General features: G+C 43.1%; 1 protein-coding gene across 5 annotated transcripts in view; it reads right to left on the bottom strand.

The window, feature by feature from the left end:
- Golga3 (golgin A3) overlaps window positions 1-16,227 on the bottom strand; it is an 83,491-nt gene that overhangs the window by 25,276 nt on the left and 41,988 nt on the right. For all 5 annotated transcript variants that reach the window (XM_045156170.1, XM_045156172.1, XM_045156169.1 and 2 more), the window contains 5 exons: window positions 14,446-14,752; window positions 10,321-10,523; window positions 8,294-8,431; window positions 4,293-4,454; window positions 2,186-2,554 (listed from right to left, as the gene is read on the bottom strand). In XM_045156170.1, the coding sequence (XP_045012105.1) occupies window positions 2,186-2,554; window positions 4,293-4,454; window positions 8,294-8,431; window positions 10,321-10,523; window positions 14,446-14,752 (1,179 nt within the window). The remainder of the gene's footprint in view (window positions 1-2,185; window positions 2,555-4,292; window positions 4,455-8,293; window positions 8,432-10,320; window positions 10,524-14,445; window positions 14,753-16,227) is intronic.

Below are 16,227 nucleotides of genomic sequence, written 5' to 3'. Positions count from 1 at the left end.
ATACCCCTTCAGGAATCCTGGGCAGAACTAAGGCTCTTAGACATGTCTTTCACTCCCTTCTGTTATTGATATCTGTACCTGCAGCAGTTCCACAGAAGAGGCAAAAGGATGAGCTAAGCAAAAGGAAGCCAATGTTAGCAAACTTCAGAGCCTTACCTACAAAGCACTGTCTTAGAAATAACTAGGGATGGGCTGGAGAGATGGCTTAGCGGTTAAGTGCTTGCCTGTGAAGCCTAAAGGCCCCGGTTCAAGGCTTGATTCCCCAGGACCCACGTTAGCCAGATGCACAAGGGGGTGCACGCATCTGGAGTTCATTTGCAGTGGCTGGAAGCCCTGGCGCGCCCATTCTCTCTCTCTCCCTGTATCTGTCTTTCTCTCTGTGTCTGTCACTCTCAAATAAATAAAAGTAACAAAAAAAAAAAAAAAAAAAGAAATAACTAGGGACATGTGTACATTCTTACTGGCCAGATGGGCAGCTAGCAACTATGCAGGCCAGTGGGTTGGAGGTAACAGTGTCCCTGTTATGCTGCCTTAGTTCTTCCTAGTCAGGAAATAGAGCTGGAATACAGCTTCCTCCTCTAACAGGAATGCAACCCCATTATGTCCTACCTTTCTTTCTCTCTCTCTTTTTTTTTTATTTCCAAGGTAGGGTTTCACTCAAGCTCAGGCTGACCCCAAATTTACTATGTAATCTCAGTGTGGCCTTGAACTCAGGGCAATACTTCTACCTCTGCCTCCCAAATGCTGGGATTTAAGGTGTGTGCCACCACACTCGGCTTGTTCTACCTTTCTTTAGAGAACTTAGCATAATTATAGAGTACCTACAAGTAGCTTTGGAAAAAAACAACACAGTAAACACTCAACATGATAATTACTGTCAAGTGCTAACTGAGGCTCCTCTTAATAGTCACAAGTAAACTCTAGAATTCCCCTAAATCAGTGGCTCCAAGGAAAACAGAGATCCTAATCCTTGGTACTTATAGAGTAGGATTTATAGGCAGAATCATTCTGATATTAGTTTCACTTCTGAACATCCTCTTCTCTCTAGTTTTTTTTTTAAAAAAACATTTGATTTATCTATTTTATTTATTTATTTAAGACAGAGAGAGGAGAGAATGTGTGTGAGAATGGGCATGCCAGGGCCTACAGCCACTGCAAACAAACTCCAGATGCATATGCTACCTTGTGCATCTGGCTTACGTGGGACCTGGAGAATTGAACCTGGGTCCTTAGGCTTCACAGGCATATGCCTTAACCACTAAGCCATCTCTTCAGCCCATTCACTCTAGTTTTTACATACATACAGTGTCATGCTATTAGCATAGTAGTGTTTCTGACATTGGGTCAGCCTGCTGGATTATGTTCTCATATACCAGGACCCCATGTATCAAAAGGCAGAGCCTTAAAAAAAATTTTTTTAAAAAAAATCTGGGTATAGAATATGCCTTTAATCCCAGCACTTGGGAGGCAGAGGTAGGAGGATTCCTGTGAGTTCAAGGGCACCCTGAGACTACATAGTGAATTTTAGGTTAGCCTGGGCTAGAGTAAGACCCCACCTTGAAAAAACCGAGAGAGGCAGAGTCTTTCTTTCTTTTTTCTTTTTGTTTATTTATTTATTTATTTGAGATGAGAGCGACAGAGAGAGAAATAGGCAGATAGAGAATGGGTGTGCCAGGGCCTCCAGCCACTGCAAACGAACTCCAGATGTGTGCACCCCTTGTGCATCTGGCTAATGTGGGTCCTGGGGAATCGAGCCTAGAACTGGAGTCCTTAGGCTTCACAGGCAAGCGCTTAACTGCTAAGCCATCTCTCCAGCCCGAGGCAGAGTCTTTCACGGGGCATATGCCCCATCCTGCACAGCATCTCATACCACTACTACCTTGCCACATGTGTGTAGGGAACGTAACGCCAAGTTTCATACAGCTCCTCCTCAAGATGAGCTCTACAGTAGCAACAGAAATTAGGGTTTCTTAAAGACAGACACATTTAAAAGGCCCAACAAAACTCAGTTTTGCTAGTACTAGTTTGTCTACGCACAAAGGCAGGGAGAGGGTACAGCATGAACCACAGGGTCTCTGTTTTTGATTGTTCTCCCATGGGTCACTCCTATTTCTAAGAGTACATTTCAGAAGGATCAATCTATGGTCAGCATAGATTTACAAAATGATAACTAAAACTGCATTACCTGGCTGGACTTAATGGCTAACTCTTGTCTCAACTGCTCCAAAAGTCCCGATGTCTTCTCAGTACCTTCTTCCAAATGTTTTGCTCCTCTATCAAGTTCCTCTTTGTCACTCTTGGCTGCCTGCAGAGCCACCTCCAAGACAATCTTCTCATTTTGCAGGAAACGGATCATGTCCTCCTTGGAATTGGATTCACCCTGTAGCTCCTCCAGCCTGGCCTGTAGTTCATCATAGCGTGTGTGTAGGTCATCGAGGGACTGTCCCCTGGTCTGCAGAGCCTCCTGAGTTGAGGTGAGCTGTTTCATCACATCTAGGTGCTCCTGTTGTAGTGTGGCAAGCTGCTGGTCTCGCTGGTACAGTGTCAACTTTACCTAGAAATAGTCAACAAACTTAACATGCTATTCTTGACCTTGCTGCAAGAATTTATACTTTTTCCCTGTTTGATGGGGGCTGGCTCAGTAGTTAAAGGTGGTTTCTTATAAAGATTGCTGGCCCAGGGCTCAATTCACCAGCCACCTATGTAAAAGGTGGCTGATACAAAAAGTGTTACAAACATCTTGTGTTCATTTGCAGAGGCAAGAGACCCTGTTGGTACCTATACTCACACATGCAAAAAAAAAAAAAAAAAAAAAAATCAGTTAAGTAATTTTTAAAAAAACTTTATTTTATTTGAGAGAGAGAAAGAGGCAGATAGAGAGAGAATAGGTACACAAGGGCGTTCAGCTATTACAAATGAACTCCATATGCATGTGCTACCTTGTGCATCTGGCCTACATGGGTCCTGGGGAATTGAACCAGGGTCCTTTGGCTTTGCAGGCAAGTGGCTCAACCTCTAAGCCATCCGTCCAGCCAAGTAATTTTTAACCGCACTCCCCCCCCCCCGGGGTAGGGTCTTGTTCTAGCCCAGGCTGACCTGGATCTCACTCTGTAATCCCAGGCTGGCCTCAGACTTACGGCGATACTTCTACCTCTGTTTCCTGAGTGTTGGAATTAAAGGTGCATACCACCAGTAAAACTCTTTTTAAACTTTTCTATTATTTTAAAATTTATTATTTCAGAGAAAGAGAGAGAAAGAGAGAGAGAGAGAGACAGAGAGAGGGGATGAATATGAATGAGAATATGAATGGGTGTGCCAGGGCCTTCAGCAACTGCAAACAAACTCCAGATGCCTGCTCCCTCCTGTGTGCATGTGTGGTGATGTTGCGGGCTTGTGTCACTGTGTGTTTGGCTTATGTGGACCTGGAGATTTGAACATGAGTTCTTAGGCTTTGCAGGCAAGCACCTTAAGTGCTAAATCAATCCTCCAGTCTTTAAAAAAAAAAATATTATTTGAGAGAGAGAGGGAGGGAGGGAGTAAGGAAGGGAAAGAGGCAGAGAAAGAGAGAAGGTTTTTTTTTTTTTTTTTTTTTTTTTTGAGGTAGGGTCTCACTCTGGCCCAGGCTAACCTGGAATTCACTAGTCTCAGGGTGGCCTTGAACTCATGGTGATCCTCCTACCTTTGCCTCCCAAGTGCTGGGATTAAAGGCGTGCGCCACCACACCCAGCAAGAGAAGAAATTTTTTAAAAAAATTTTTATTAGCATTTTCCATGATCATAAAAAAAATCCCATGATAATTCCCTCCCTCCCCCCCCACTTTCCCCTTTGAAATTCCATTCAAGAGAAGTAATTTTTTAAAAAAATATTTTATTTATTTATTTGATGGGGGTGGGGGAAATGAATGGGCCAGGGCCTCTAGCCACTGTAAATGAACTTCAGACATATGTGTCACCTTGTGCATCTGGCTTATGTGGGTACTGGGAAACCGAACCTGGGTCTTTGGGCTTCACAGGCAAGTGCCTTAAACCACTAAGCCATTTTTCCACCCCCAGAGTTAAGTAATTTCAATGGACTCTTTAAAGGGTCTTTTTTATGCAAAATTCTGGTATGCAAGAACATGAACAGCCCAAACTCATGGCCAGCTCAATATCAAAGCAGCCAGATAGTGACCCTTCAAACATACTAAAAAGACAACACAAACCTGTATCACCGATGCTGCCTAATGTGAGACCACAACATCAGTCACTGAAGCCTCAGTGAGACTGAGGTCCAAGGTGGCAGCAGTTACTTGCCTGCTCCAATTGCTGTTCCAGGGATGCTGCTGCATCTGCCACTTTTTGCAGTTGCTTCCGCTCGCCTTCAAATTCTTCCAGTCTCCTCTGGAGGTCTTCCTCCACCATGGTTTTTGCCTCCTGTACCTGTACAAAGGCTGCCTCCTGATCCAACATGTCAGCCTAGGCCCAAGAAACAGTATTTTTTTTTTTTTTTTTTACAAAGTAGGAAAATTTGATCACCAACAGTAGATTCTAAGCCTCAAACTTAAAATTTTTTTTTTTTTTAAGTTTTTCAAAATAGTGTCTCGCTGTAGCCCAGGCTGACCTGGAATTCATTATGTACTCTCAGGCTGGCCTAGAACTCCCAGTGATCCTCCTACTTCTGCCTCCCAAGTGCTGAGAACAAGTCTAAAACTTTTGAAGGAAATCCATTGTCCTGCAAGAGGTTCCTTGTTCACATCTCAATTCTGCCTATGAAATGTAAACTAGAACACTCAGAACTCATAGCTAGCATCTATCCTCTCACTCCAAGGCAGACACCAGGCCACTTGGGACTTCTATCCCAGCTGGCCTCAGCCTGTCCTGAGAGAAGACAAGCAAACACTTTTCCAGCTAATGAGGAAGATAAGGTAGGAGAAGGATCACTAGAGCTTATATTATGTAACAAAATCCTCAGTTCAATGAATGACTAAATGAATGAACAGAATTGATGAAGAGACTTAGCTGGTAGAAGCCAGGGGTTCAACCCGCAGCACTACATAAAACAGGACCTGGGGGTTTAGGACTAGGAAAGTGCCACATAAAGGCATGAGGTCTTGAGTTTGATGCCCAGCATCCATGAAAAAGTGGGGTGTGGTAGCAAGCAACTTTTAATTCCTGCACTGGAGAGACAGACAAAAAAAATCCCTAGGGCTTGCTGGCTAGATAGTCTGGACAAATCTGTGAGCTCTATGTTCAATGACAGATGCAAAAATTAAGATGTGGCTGGGTAGAGGACTCAGTGGTTAAAGGCACTGCTTACATGCAAATAAATTCACTAGTACCATGTAAGGACATATGCAAAAAGTGGTGCATACAATATGAAATTCATTTGTAAGAGCATGAGGCTCTGACATGCCCATACACATATACACACATACATATAAATAGTTTTTAAATAAATTATTTAAATTAAGGTAGAGAGTCCATACCTGCACTAACATGTAGAAATAAACACATGCACGCACACCATATACACACATACACATGACAAACAAACCAGGCATTGTAGTGTATACCTATGTCAACACTCAGGAAGTAGAAGCAGGAGGATCATAATTTCATAATTGGTTAGGTAGCAAGTTCAAGGCCAGTCTAGGATACATGAGACCCTATCTCAAAATATTTTTTCTTCTTTTTTGTACTTTTTGAGGTAGGGTCTTGCTCTAGCCCAGGCTGACCTGGAATTCACTATGTAGTCTCAGAGTGGTCTTGAACTTAGAGCAATTTTCCAACCTCTGCCTTCCGAGTATTGGGATAAAGGCATAAGCCACCACCATACCCAACTTAAAATAATCTTTTAAGAAATACATTAAAAATGGGGCTGGAGAGATGGCTTAGCGGTTAAGCGCTTGCCTGTGAAGCCTAAGGACCCTGGTTCGAGGCTTGGTTCCCCAGGTCCCACGTTAGCCAGATGCACAAGGGGGCGCACGTGTCTGGAGTTCGTTTGCAGAGGCTGGAAGCCCTGGCGCACCCATTCTCTCTCCCTCTGTCTTTCTCTCTGTGTCTGTTGCTCTCAAATAAATAAATAAATAAAATTAAAAAAAATGATTCTCCATTGAAATATTATATCTTTTGAGAGAGAGAGAGACAGAGAGAGGGAGGGAGGAGGAGAGCGAGAGGGAGGGAAGGAGGGAGGGAGAGAAAGAGGCAAATAGAATTGGCATGCCAGGGCCTCTGGCCACTGCAAATGAACTCCAGATGCATGTACCACATTGTGCATATGGCTTATGTGGGTACTGGGGAATTGAATCTGGGTCCGTAGGCTTTGTAGGCAAGTACTCTGATCGACAAGCCATCTTTCCAGCCCTAAAACACTTTTACAATGTATTTTATTTATTATGGAACTTTCTCTGAATCTAATCTGTAAGTTTCAATAAATATCCCTTCCTCCAACACACACACATACACACACACACACACAATTTATTTATTTATAAGAGAGAGGGGAGGAGGAGAAAGAACGGGCACGCCAGAGCCTCTAGCCACTGCAAAGGAACCCCAGAGGCATGTGGCACCTTGTGCATCTGGCTTAGGTGGGTACTGGGGAATTATGCCTGGATCCTTAGGCTTCTCAGGCAAGCATCTTGACTGTTAAGCCATCTCTCCAGCCTTCAAAATAATTTTTGAAAACGGGCTTGGGAAAAATGGCTCAGTGGGTGGTGCTTGCCACACAAGCATGAGGACTTGAGTTTGGATCCCAAGTACCTATATAAAATGCTGGGCATGGTGGCATACACCTGTAATCCCAGGGTTGGGAAGGTGGAGACAGGTGGAAAGGTAGGATCTTCTGGTTAGCTAGTCTAGCTGAATCTGTGAGCTCTAAGTTAACAATGAGAGACCCTGTCTCAAAAAAATAAGGTGGAGAACAACTGTGGAGATACCCAATGTTGATCTTCGGCCTCTGCACATGCATAAAACCAGGCATGGTGGTACAAGCATATAATCACATTTGGGAAGTAGAGGCAATAGGATTAGAGGTTCAAAGTCATCCTTAGCTAAACACTAAGTTTGAGGCTGGCCTAGGCTACTTGGTACCATATCTCAACAAAGAAAGAAAGAGGGCTGGATAGATGGCTTAGTGGTTATGGCGCTTGCCTGCAAAGCCAAAGGACACAGATTCAGTTCCCCAGAACCCATGTAAGGCAGATGCTCATGATGGCACATGCATCTGGAGATTGTTTTCAGTGGCTGGAGGCCCTGGCACACCCATTCTCTTTCTCGCTGTCTCTAATAAAGAAAAATAAAATTTAATAGGAAGGAAGGAAACGGGAAGAAATCTTCCAGGATCTCACAGAGTAAGAGGTTTGGGTTCAAGTCAAATATTAACTGTATTTTCCATCATCTAAAGATGATTTGTGGAGGAAGTTGGCAATAATGACAATGCCTTTGGGAGGGTGCTGCTAGAGGACTGAATAGTAAAATACAGACTGGGGGTTTGCAAGAAAACAACCCTATCATCAGTAGGCCTGGAAATGCTGTTGAACACACACACATAGTTAAGCCTCTCCTTCCCCACCCACTCCATGGTCAGTTTTGTCCCCATATGGCAACAACCCATTGGTAGGAACCCAGGTCCAAGGCAGAGTTTAGAGAAGAGTTCCAAGGGACCACAAACACATAAGCCAGATGAAAGGTGAGATCTTAAAATGCTCAACAGTTACTATTACAGGCTATATATTGAGAAGAATACATATTTAGGAGATATACTTACTTGAGCCAGGCATGGTGGCTCACACCTTCAATCCTACCACTCAGGAGGCAGAGGTATAGGAGGATCATTGTGAGTTCAAGGCCAGCCTGAGACTACATAGTGAATTCCAGGTCAGCCTGGGCTAGAGCGAGATCCTACCTCAAAACAACAACAACAACAACAAAACAACCTTAAATTTATTAGGCTTATAATGTATGTTATATATGTGCATATGTATATTTATGTCCCACACTTGTTAGTAGAACCCAAATGGAGATAAAAATCAGCACTCCAAGGGCTGGAGAGATGGCTCAGCAGTTAAGGAACTTGACTGCAACACAACTCAGGTTTGATTCCCCGGTATCCATGTAAAACCAGATGCACAAAGTGGTGCATATATCTAGAGTTTGGAGTTTGGGGGCTGTAGCGATGGCTTAGTGGTTAAGGTGCAAGTTTGTTTGCAGATCCTAGAGGCCATGGCACACCCATTCTCTCTCTCTCCTTGCAAATAAATAAATGCAATATTAAAAAAAAAAAATCAGCACTCCACCATCACCATACGCTTTACCTCGATGCTCTGAAGCTGTACAGCTATGCGCTCTTTTTCCTTGATGGATCTATGCTGAGTTTCTGTCAGCTGGTGGGACAGGGACACATTCTCAAGTTTCAGGTGCTCCAGCAGGCCTGCCTGGGTTATCTGCCCAACCTTCCAAAAAAAGACTCATGATGTAAAAAGCTGTTCAACATTAGACATCAAGAAGAGATCAGCCTATCCCAAGTCACCAGGGTAAGGGTCTTGGTAAGCAATGACACTGACTGTCAGTGTACTCTCACACATGGACAGCCTGGGCTATCTTGCCCCCACCCCAAGACTCACATATACAGACCCTCTGCCAACCAAAGAACATGGGTTATATAAGTTCTATGCACCTATATATATGGATTGAGGGGGCTGGCCATTCAGAATATGCAGTTTGTTTGCTTGTTTATTCATACCCATTCAAGGTCTACCTCTAAAGTTAAAAAAGCCCCACTAACCCCCCCCAGTCAGGGCCTACTTGACTAAAAGAGTCCTCAAGAAAAGGAGCTTACTACCAGTCCCAAGGGGTGAAGGGCAGCAGAGACACACAGGACTGGGGCAAGACCTACCCTTTCTCATGTCCAGCCCCAGTGGATGTTCCTGGACTGACAAGATGCAAGGTGTGACAAAAAGGACCACTGGGATAAACAAAAGCTGTACACAGTAAGGTAGGAAGGAAGCCTACAGTTGCTTGGGCTGTGTTTCAAATATAATAATAAAAAGACAGATTGTCTTGCATCCTCCATCCTGTAAAGTGCTCCTGGGAGCACAGAGATTTAGTCAGGGACAGAAGCAGCATGAAAAACCTGTTATAGAAGGCTGACCTGGGTGGTGAAGGTATATTATAAAAGCAGGAAAGTTCTCAGACTACCACTCTCTGATTCCTCCTCTGCTTTTTATCTTCCAAACTGTATTCTGATGCATATACATAAATATGACTTCTTTGAATATTTAAAAATTTTTTTCTTTTAGTATTTCATGTCTCACACTATAGACTAAAAACTACATTAATTTGCCTATCAACTTATGTTTAAGTACACTGTTAAGTAGAAGTAGAACAAATGTTTTTCTGTATGACTCTGGCTTAAAAATGCCAACTTTGCTTAAAAATGCCCACGAAGTTGGGTGTAGTGACACACACCTTTAATGCCAGCATTTAAGGAACAAAGGTAGGAGTACCACTGTGAGTTTGAGGCCAGCTTGGAAACACAGAATGAATTCCAGATCACCCTGGGCTAAAGTGAGACTATGCTTCAAAAACAAAACAAGCCCAAGAAAACTTCTCTTTTGTATGTGTATAAATAAGCTCTAGGAAGAAGGACACTTGGTAAATATATACTATTGTTCACCCTCTATTTGAGAAATAAGGCCTTATTAAATCTGTGCAATTTTATTTGGAAAAATAAAAGCCTGAAGCTGGGGATGGAGAGATGGCTTAGTGATTAAGGCACTTGGCCACAAAGCCAAATGACCCAGGTTTGATTCCCCAGTACCCATGTAAGCCAGATGCACAAGGTGGCATATGCATCTGGTGTTTATTTATAGTGGCTGGAGGCCCTGGTGTGCTCATTCTCCCTTTCTCTCTCTTTCAAAGTGGGTGCATGCTGGGTGTGGTGGTGCACGCCTTTAATCCCAGCACTCGGGAGGCAGAGGTAGGAGGATCGCTGTGAGTTCGAGGCCACCCTGAGACTCCATAGTGAATTCCAGGTCAGCCTGGGCTAGAGTGAGACCCTACCTTGAAAAACCAAAACAAACAAACAAACAAAGTGGGTACATCCATCTATAGTTCATTTAGAGTGATTGGAGGTCATTCTGTCTTTCTCTCTTCTATCTTTCTCCTTGCAAAAAAAATAAAAATAAAAATAAAAAAAATCTATGAAATCTAAAACCAGAAGCACTTTGAACTCATGATCCTCCTGCCTGAAGCACTGAGATGAAAGGCATGCGTCATAATGCTTAGAACCCTCCCCACCTTTTTGAAACACATTTTTAATGCAGGAGTTTTTGTACCATACCTGGATGTGGGCCACCTCGCCCTGGAGCCTGACCCGGGCCTCCTGAGCCAAGGCAAGCTGTTGCTGATACCATTTCCGGGCATGCTGCAGAGATGCAATTTCAGCCTGTGATGCCTGTAGCTTACTGGTCAGTGTTGTGCGTTCAAGCTGCACTTGCTGGAGCTGGCTCTGTAGAGCTGTCATTTGCTGCCGAAGATCATGCACTAAAAGTAAGCAAGTACATTGAGCTCAGACTAATCAGCACTACGAGGAAAGTTACAAGTCCAGGGAGACATGTGAGTTGAAATTGGGTTCTGCAGAGAGAAGTAGCAATCTACGCTGGCATCTGCAGTGGTCAAGCTATACAATTGCCACAAATGCTTCCATAAAACTGGAAGACATAGAAGCACAGCTCTAGACAAATGTCTTAGCTAGCAACCTGTGACTTTCTGTGTTCCTCAGGCCTTGTTTTTAATATCCCTACCCAACTTTACCCTCTTCCCCATTCCTATTCAAATAAAAGACTCTGAGCACAAGACAGAGGTTTCTTGTGTCTATGGGTGTAAGGCCCTGGCTTAGATGAAAATTGATGGCAGGGGTGCTCTCTGCATGAGCAGATGTCAGTTTCCTGTTATTCTAGTTGTGGTGGTTTGAATAGAATAGATGGCCCCCAATATATTCAGTTGTTTATTTGTTTGTAGTTTGAATCTGTAGCCACTTGGCTGGAGGCAATGTCACTGGGTGATCTTAAATTGTGGTGGTGGATTTCATATTTCAATCTAAAGATATGCAAAGTATGTCTAGCTGGAGTTGCTAAAGTGTTGCTGAGGCTTTTGGCCTTTAGGCTTGTACTTCTCTCTCTCTCTCTCTCTGTTTGGTCCTGTGAAGGCAGGCCAGCTTCTTCTGCCATTATGGAACTTCCCTGGATTTGTAAGCTTCAATAAATATCTCTTCCTTCATAACTGTGCCTGGTCTGAAGTTCATCTCAGTGAACCTGAATCTGTCTGCTACAGAACTTGGTACCGAGAAGTGGGCTGAGATGTACCTGGCCATGTGGATGTTGATCTTTTGGAACCTTTGTTTTGGAGGAATAGGCATGGACTTGGTGCTTGCAACTGAAGATGTCTTCTGGAGTGGTAAGCCAACTTTTATGGACTATTCTGATGAGAGTCTGAGAATGCTAAGTGCAGACAGCATTGAAGTTCAAGGCTTGGCTTATGAGCTTTCTAAGGGGAAGGAAAGACTGCAGAGAACTTTGTTGGAACTGGGCTACTGGCATAAGGGCTGGCTGCGTCCTGCTGCCCAGGCGCAGAGAATTTGATCAAGGTTAAATTTGTAATGGACTGATGTGCTTGACTAGAGATATTGGACTGAGAGACTTAAGATTTTAAGCTGGAAAACTTTAAGCAAGTTAAATTTACTGGCACAGAGACTGGCTTTAGATTACTAAAGCTGCTATTGCCAAACACATTAGCAATCTTAAAGGAAGATGGTCCAATTGCTTTACCATGGAAAGGATGCCTGAGGAAAGACTATCATAGAAATGCAAACACTTTTGGAAAGAGTTGACTGGAGAAGGAACCTGCTTTTCAAGGTTATGATTTATTTTATCTGCGAATTAAGAATATGGCTGTGTCCTACACACCTGGTATTGGTTTCAGAAGCATGAAAAATGCGAGGAGTCGTTGTGAATTGCACATGCTTCCAGGAGCTGCTGCTGAGATGTGGCATGAGGTAGGGCCTGATGCCCTGATAGGCTGAAAGAACCTTTGGAAAATGTGAGGAGTGGTCATGAATTGCACATGGTTCCAGTAGCTGCTGCTGAGATGCAGCATGAGGTAGGGCATCATGCCCTGATAAACTGAAAGAGCCTTTGGAAGATGGACTGTGGTTTGCATGAAGACTTCAAGAAGTTTTGGACATACGAGGACTGTGCAAGGGCTACCATGGAGTGCACTGTTGGCCTGGGATGGAAGTGTTCCCCTGCTACTCTGCCCAGCTGGAAGGCGGAATTGGAAAATCTGGAGACTGTCAGTCTTGGACTTGAACTGCAGAAGTTTGATGTTTGTTTGATGTTGGTTGCGTTTGCATTGTTTTAGTCTCTCCTTGCTATGCCTTATACCAGTTGAAAATGTTTACTCTGTGCCTTTATATGTTAGAAGTGTTTAACTTGTTTGATTTTACAGGTCTTAATATCTTAAATTGATCAAGACTGTGGGGACCTTTAAAATTGAACTGCGTACAATTTACAATGTGTGATTATTATAAATGTATTGGGGGCCAGGGACGGAATGTGGTGGTTTGAATAGAATAGATGGCCCCCAATATCTTCAGTTGTTTATTTGTTTGTAGTTTGAATCTGTAGCCACCTGGCTGGAGGCAATGTCACTGGGTGATCTTAAGTTGTGGTGGTGGGTTTCAAACTTCAATCTAAAGATATGCAAAGTGTGCCTAGCTGGAGTTCCTAAAGTGTGCTGTGGCTTTTGGCCTTTAGGCTTGTACTTCTTTCTCTCTCTCTCTCTGTTTGGTCCTGTGAAGGCAGGCCAGCTTCTTCTGCCAGTATGGAACTTCCCCTGGATCTGTAAGCTTCAATAAATCCCTTCCTCCATAACTGTGCCTGTTCTGAAAGTTCATCGCAGTGAAGCTGAAGCTGTCTGCTACATAAGTCCATCCGATCAATACCCATTGAGAGGAAGGTCACTAACCAACATAGGTGTATAGGTTTTATTCTAAAATATTTGACAGTATATAAAATAGACAGGAATAAGTGTGAAATAAGCAAGCACAGAGTTCTATCCTATCTCCTCCCCTTCCCGCCCCCCCCAAATCCACTAGATTGTAGGGACAGAATGAGTGGAAATTATTACTTCTTTTGCTTTTTTGAGGTAGGGTCTTGCTCTAGTCCAGGCTGACCTGGAATTCACTATTAGTCTCAGGGTGGCCTTGAACTCACAGTGATCCTTCAATCTCTGCCTCCCAAATGCTGGTATTAAAGGAGTGTGCCACCATATCAAAAATAGTTATTTTAAAATATGATGGAGAATGGAATTTCAAATGGGAAAGTGTGGGGGTGGGGAGGGAAGGAATTACCATGGGATATATTTTATAATCATGGAAAATGTTAATAAAAATTAAAAAAAAAAAAAAAAGAAAAGTAGCATTTTTAGCACCATATACGGAAGGATCTACAGAGCAGGGAGGTGAATTGAATGGACTTGTCAGCTTGTGCTAGTTAGCATTACATGTTTGCATCTGTTTACTTATCCATATGATTATTTAGAATACATTCACACCTTGAATATCTACTAATTAACATACTTTGTACCACACTCTGTAAAGTTCTAAAGATAAAAAGACACAGATACCAGCTCATAGTTCCTGGAATAAAAAGAACACAGCACTAAAAAAAATATATATATATATATTCTAAAATAATTTTTTTAAAAATATTTATTTGGGGCTGGAGAGATGGCTTAGCGGTTAAGCGCTTGCCTGTGAAGCCTAAGGACCCCGGTTCGAGGCTCGGTTCCCCAGGTCCCACGTTAGCCAGATGCACAAGGGGGCGCACGCGTCTGGAGTTCGTTTGCAGTGGCTGGAAGCCCTGGCGCGCCCATTCTCTCTCTCTCCCTCTATCTGTCTTTCTCTCTGTGTCTGTCGCTCTCAAATAAATAAATAAAAAATGAACAAAAAAAAAAAATTAAAAAAAAAAACTTTAAAAAAAAATATTTATTTGCAAGCAGAGAGAGAGAGAGAGAGATACAGAGAAGACAAATAGAGAATGGGCACAACAGGGCCTCTAACCAGTGCAAATGAACTCCAGATACATGTGCCACTTTGTACACCTGGCTTACGTGGGTACTGGGGAATCAAACCTGGGTCCTTAAGTCTTTGCAGGCAAGCACCTTAATTGTTAAGCCATCTGTCCAGCCAACCCCCCACCCCATGGTCAATTTCTGTGATCTCAGTTTACAACCTTAGATGTCCCTGCAAAAATATACAGAATACCCAGGATGCAACAAAAATTATATTTGGCTTTTTAAAGCTAAGATTCCATGTGCCAATTATAAGCTAACATGATTCTGCAGTCTCATCCACATGCCACCAGTTAGAGGATCTAGGAGCATATACTTGGGCTACAGACCTTACCTGTGTTGTCCTTGCTGAGGATATTTCTCTGCATGTCCTCTACTTTGGCCATCAGTCTCTGGTATTGCTCCTCTGCCACTTGCAGGTCATTGTTTGAGGATGCCAGGCTCGCATTTTTGGCCTCCAGCATGTTCTGCAGGTCAATCATGGCTCTTTCAAGATCCCAGCAAGACTGCTTCAAAGTGTCCACTTCAGAACTAAGAGAGTCCTGCTTCTGCTGGCTGTTGTGGCTATGCTCCACCTGTGCCTGCAGCCTTGTGCTCAGGGCAGCAAGCTGGGCCTGCAGCTCAGCCTTCTCTTGAAGTGCCTAAAAATATTCCCAAACAACCACAACAGAAAAATAAAGTCACTCCTGTCCTGTACAGTTTTACTTACTTACTTATTTATTTATTTATTTATTTATTTGAGATAGGGTCTCCCTCTAACCCAGGCTGACCTAGAATTCACTCTATAGTCTCAGGGTGGCCTCGAACTCACAGTGATTCTCCTACCTCTGCCTCTGGAGTGCTGGGATTAAAAGGCATGCACTACCATACCCGACCTAGGTTTTTTTTTTTTTAATGTCAGAGATCTTTTTTTTTTTTTTAATTTGCTTTTTTTTTTTTTGAGGCAAGCCCAACAGACTTTTTTTTTTTTTTAATGTGAGAGAGCAAGAATGAGACCGGGTGGGGGAGGGGGAGAGAGAGGGAGAGAATTGGTATGTCTGGGCCTTCAGCCACTGCAATCAAACTCCAAGATATGTGTGCTACCTTGTACACATGTGCAACCTTGCATGCTTACATCACTTTGTGTGTCTGGCTTATGTGGGACCTGGAGAGTTGAACATGGGTCCTTGGGCTTCACAGGCTACCACTAAACCATCTTTCCAGCTCTATTTAATTTTATTTATTTATTTTTTTTTGTTTTTTTGAGGTAGGGTCTCACTCTGGCTCAGGCTGACCTGGAAATCACTATGTAGTCTCAGGGTGGCCTTGAACTCACGGTGATCCTCCTACCTCTGCCTCCCGAGTGCTGGGATTAAAGGTGTGCGCCACCACGCCCAGCTAATTTTTTTAAATTAAAAAAAATGTTTTGAGGTAGGATCTCACTCAGCAAAAGCTGACCTGGAATTCACTATGTAGTCTCAGGGCAGCCTTGAACTCACAGCAATACTCCTACCTCTGCTTCCCAAAAGCTGGGATTAAAGGTGTGTGCCACTATGCCTGGCTCTATTTACTTATTTTTAATATTTTATTTATTTGACAAAGAGACTCAGAGAGAAAGGAAATGGGAGCACCAGGCCCTCCAGCTGCTGCAAACAAATTCCAGACTCATGCATCACCTTGTGCATCTGGCTTACATGGGTCATGGGGAATCAAACCTGGGTCCTCTGCTTCTGGAGTGCTGGGATTAAAAGGCATGTACTACCACACCCGGCCTAGATTTTTTTTTTTTTAAATGTCAGACATCTTTTTTTCTTTTTACTTATTTGCTTTTTATTTTTAACCACTGAGCCATCCCTCTAGCCCTCTATTTACTTATTTTTATTTTTTGGTCTTTTTTTGATTTACAGTCTCACACTAGCCCAGGCTGACCTGGACTTCATCATGTAGTCTCAGGGTAGCCTCAAACTCACAGTGATCTTCCTACTTCTATCCTCAAGTGCTGGGATTAAAGGCGCGTACCACCACGCCTGGCCTATTTACTTATTTTTAAATTAAATTCAATTAATTTACTTATTAAAGAGAGAGGAAGAATGGGTACACCAGCACCTTTAGCCACTGCAAATGAACTCTAGACATA

This window comes from Jaculus jaculus, chromosome 8 (genome assembly GCF_020740685.1).
Source record: "Jaculus jaculus isolate mJacJac1 chromosome 8, mJacJac1.mat.Y.cur, whole genome shotgun sequence".
Taxonomy (NCBI): domain Eukaryota; kingdom Metazoa; phylum Chordata; class Mammalia; order Rodentia; family Dipodidae; genus Jaculus; species Jaculus jaculus.
The sequence above is the reverse complement of the archived record's forward strand: the minus strand, read 5'-3'. Positions and strand labels throughout refer to the sequence as shown.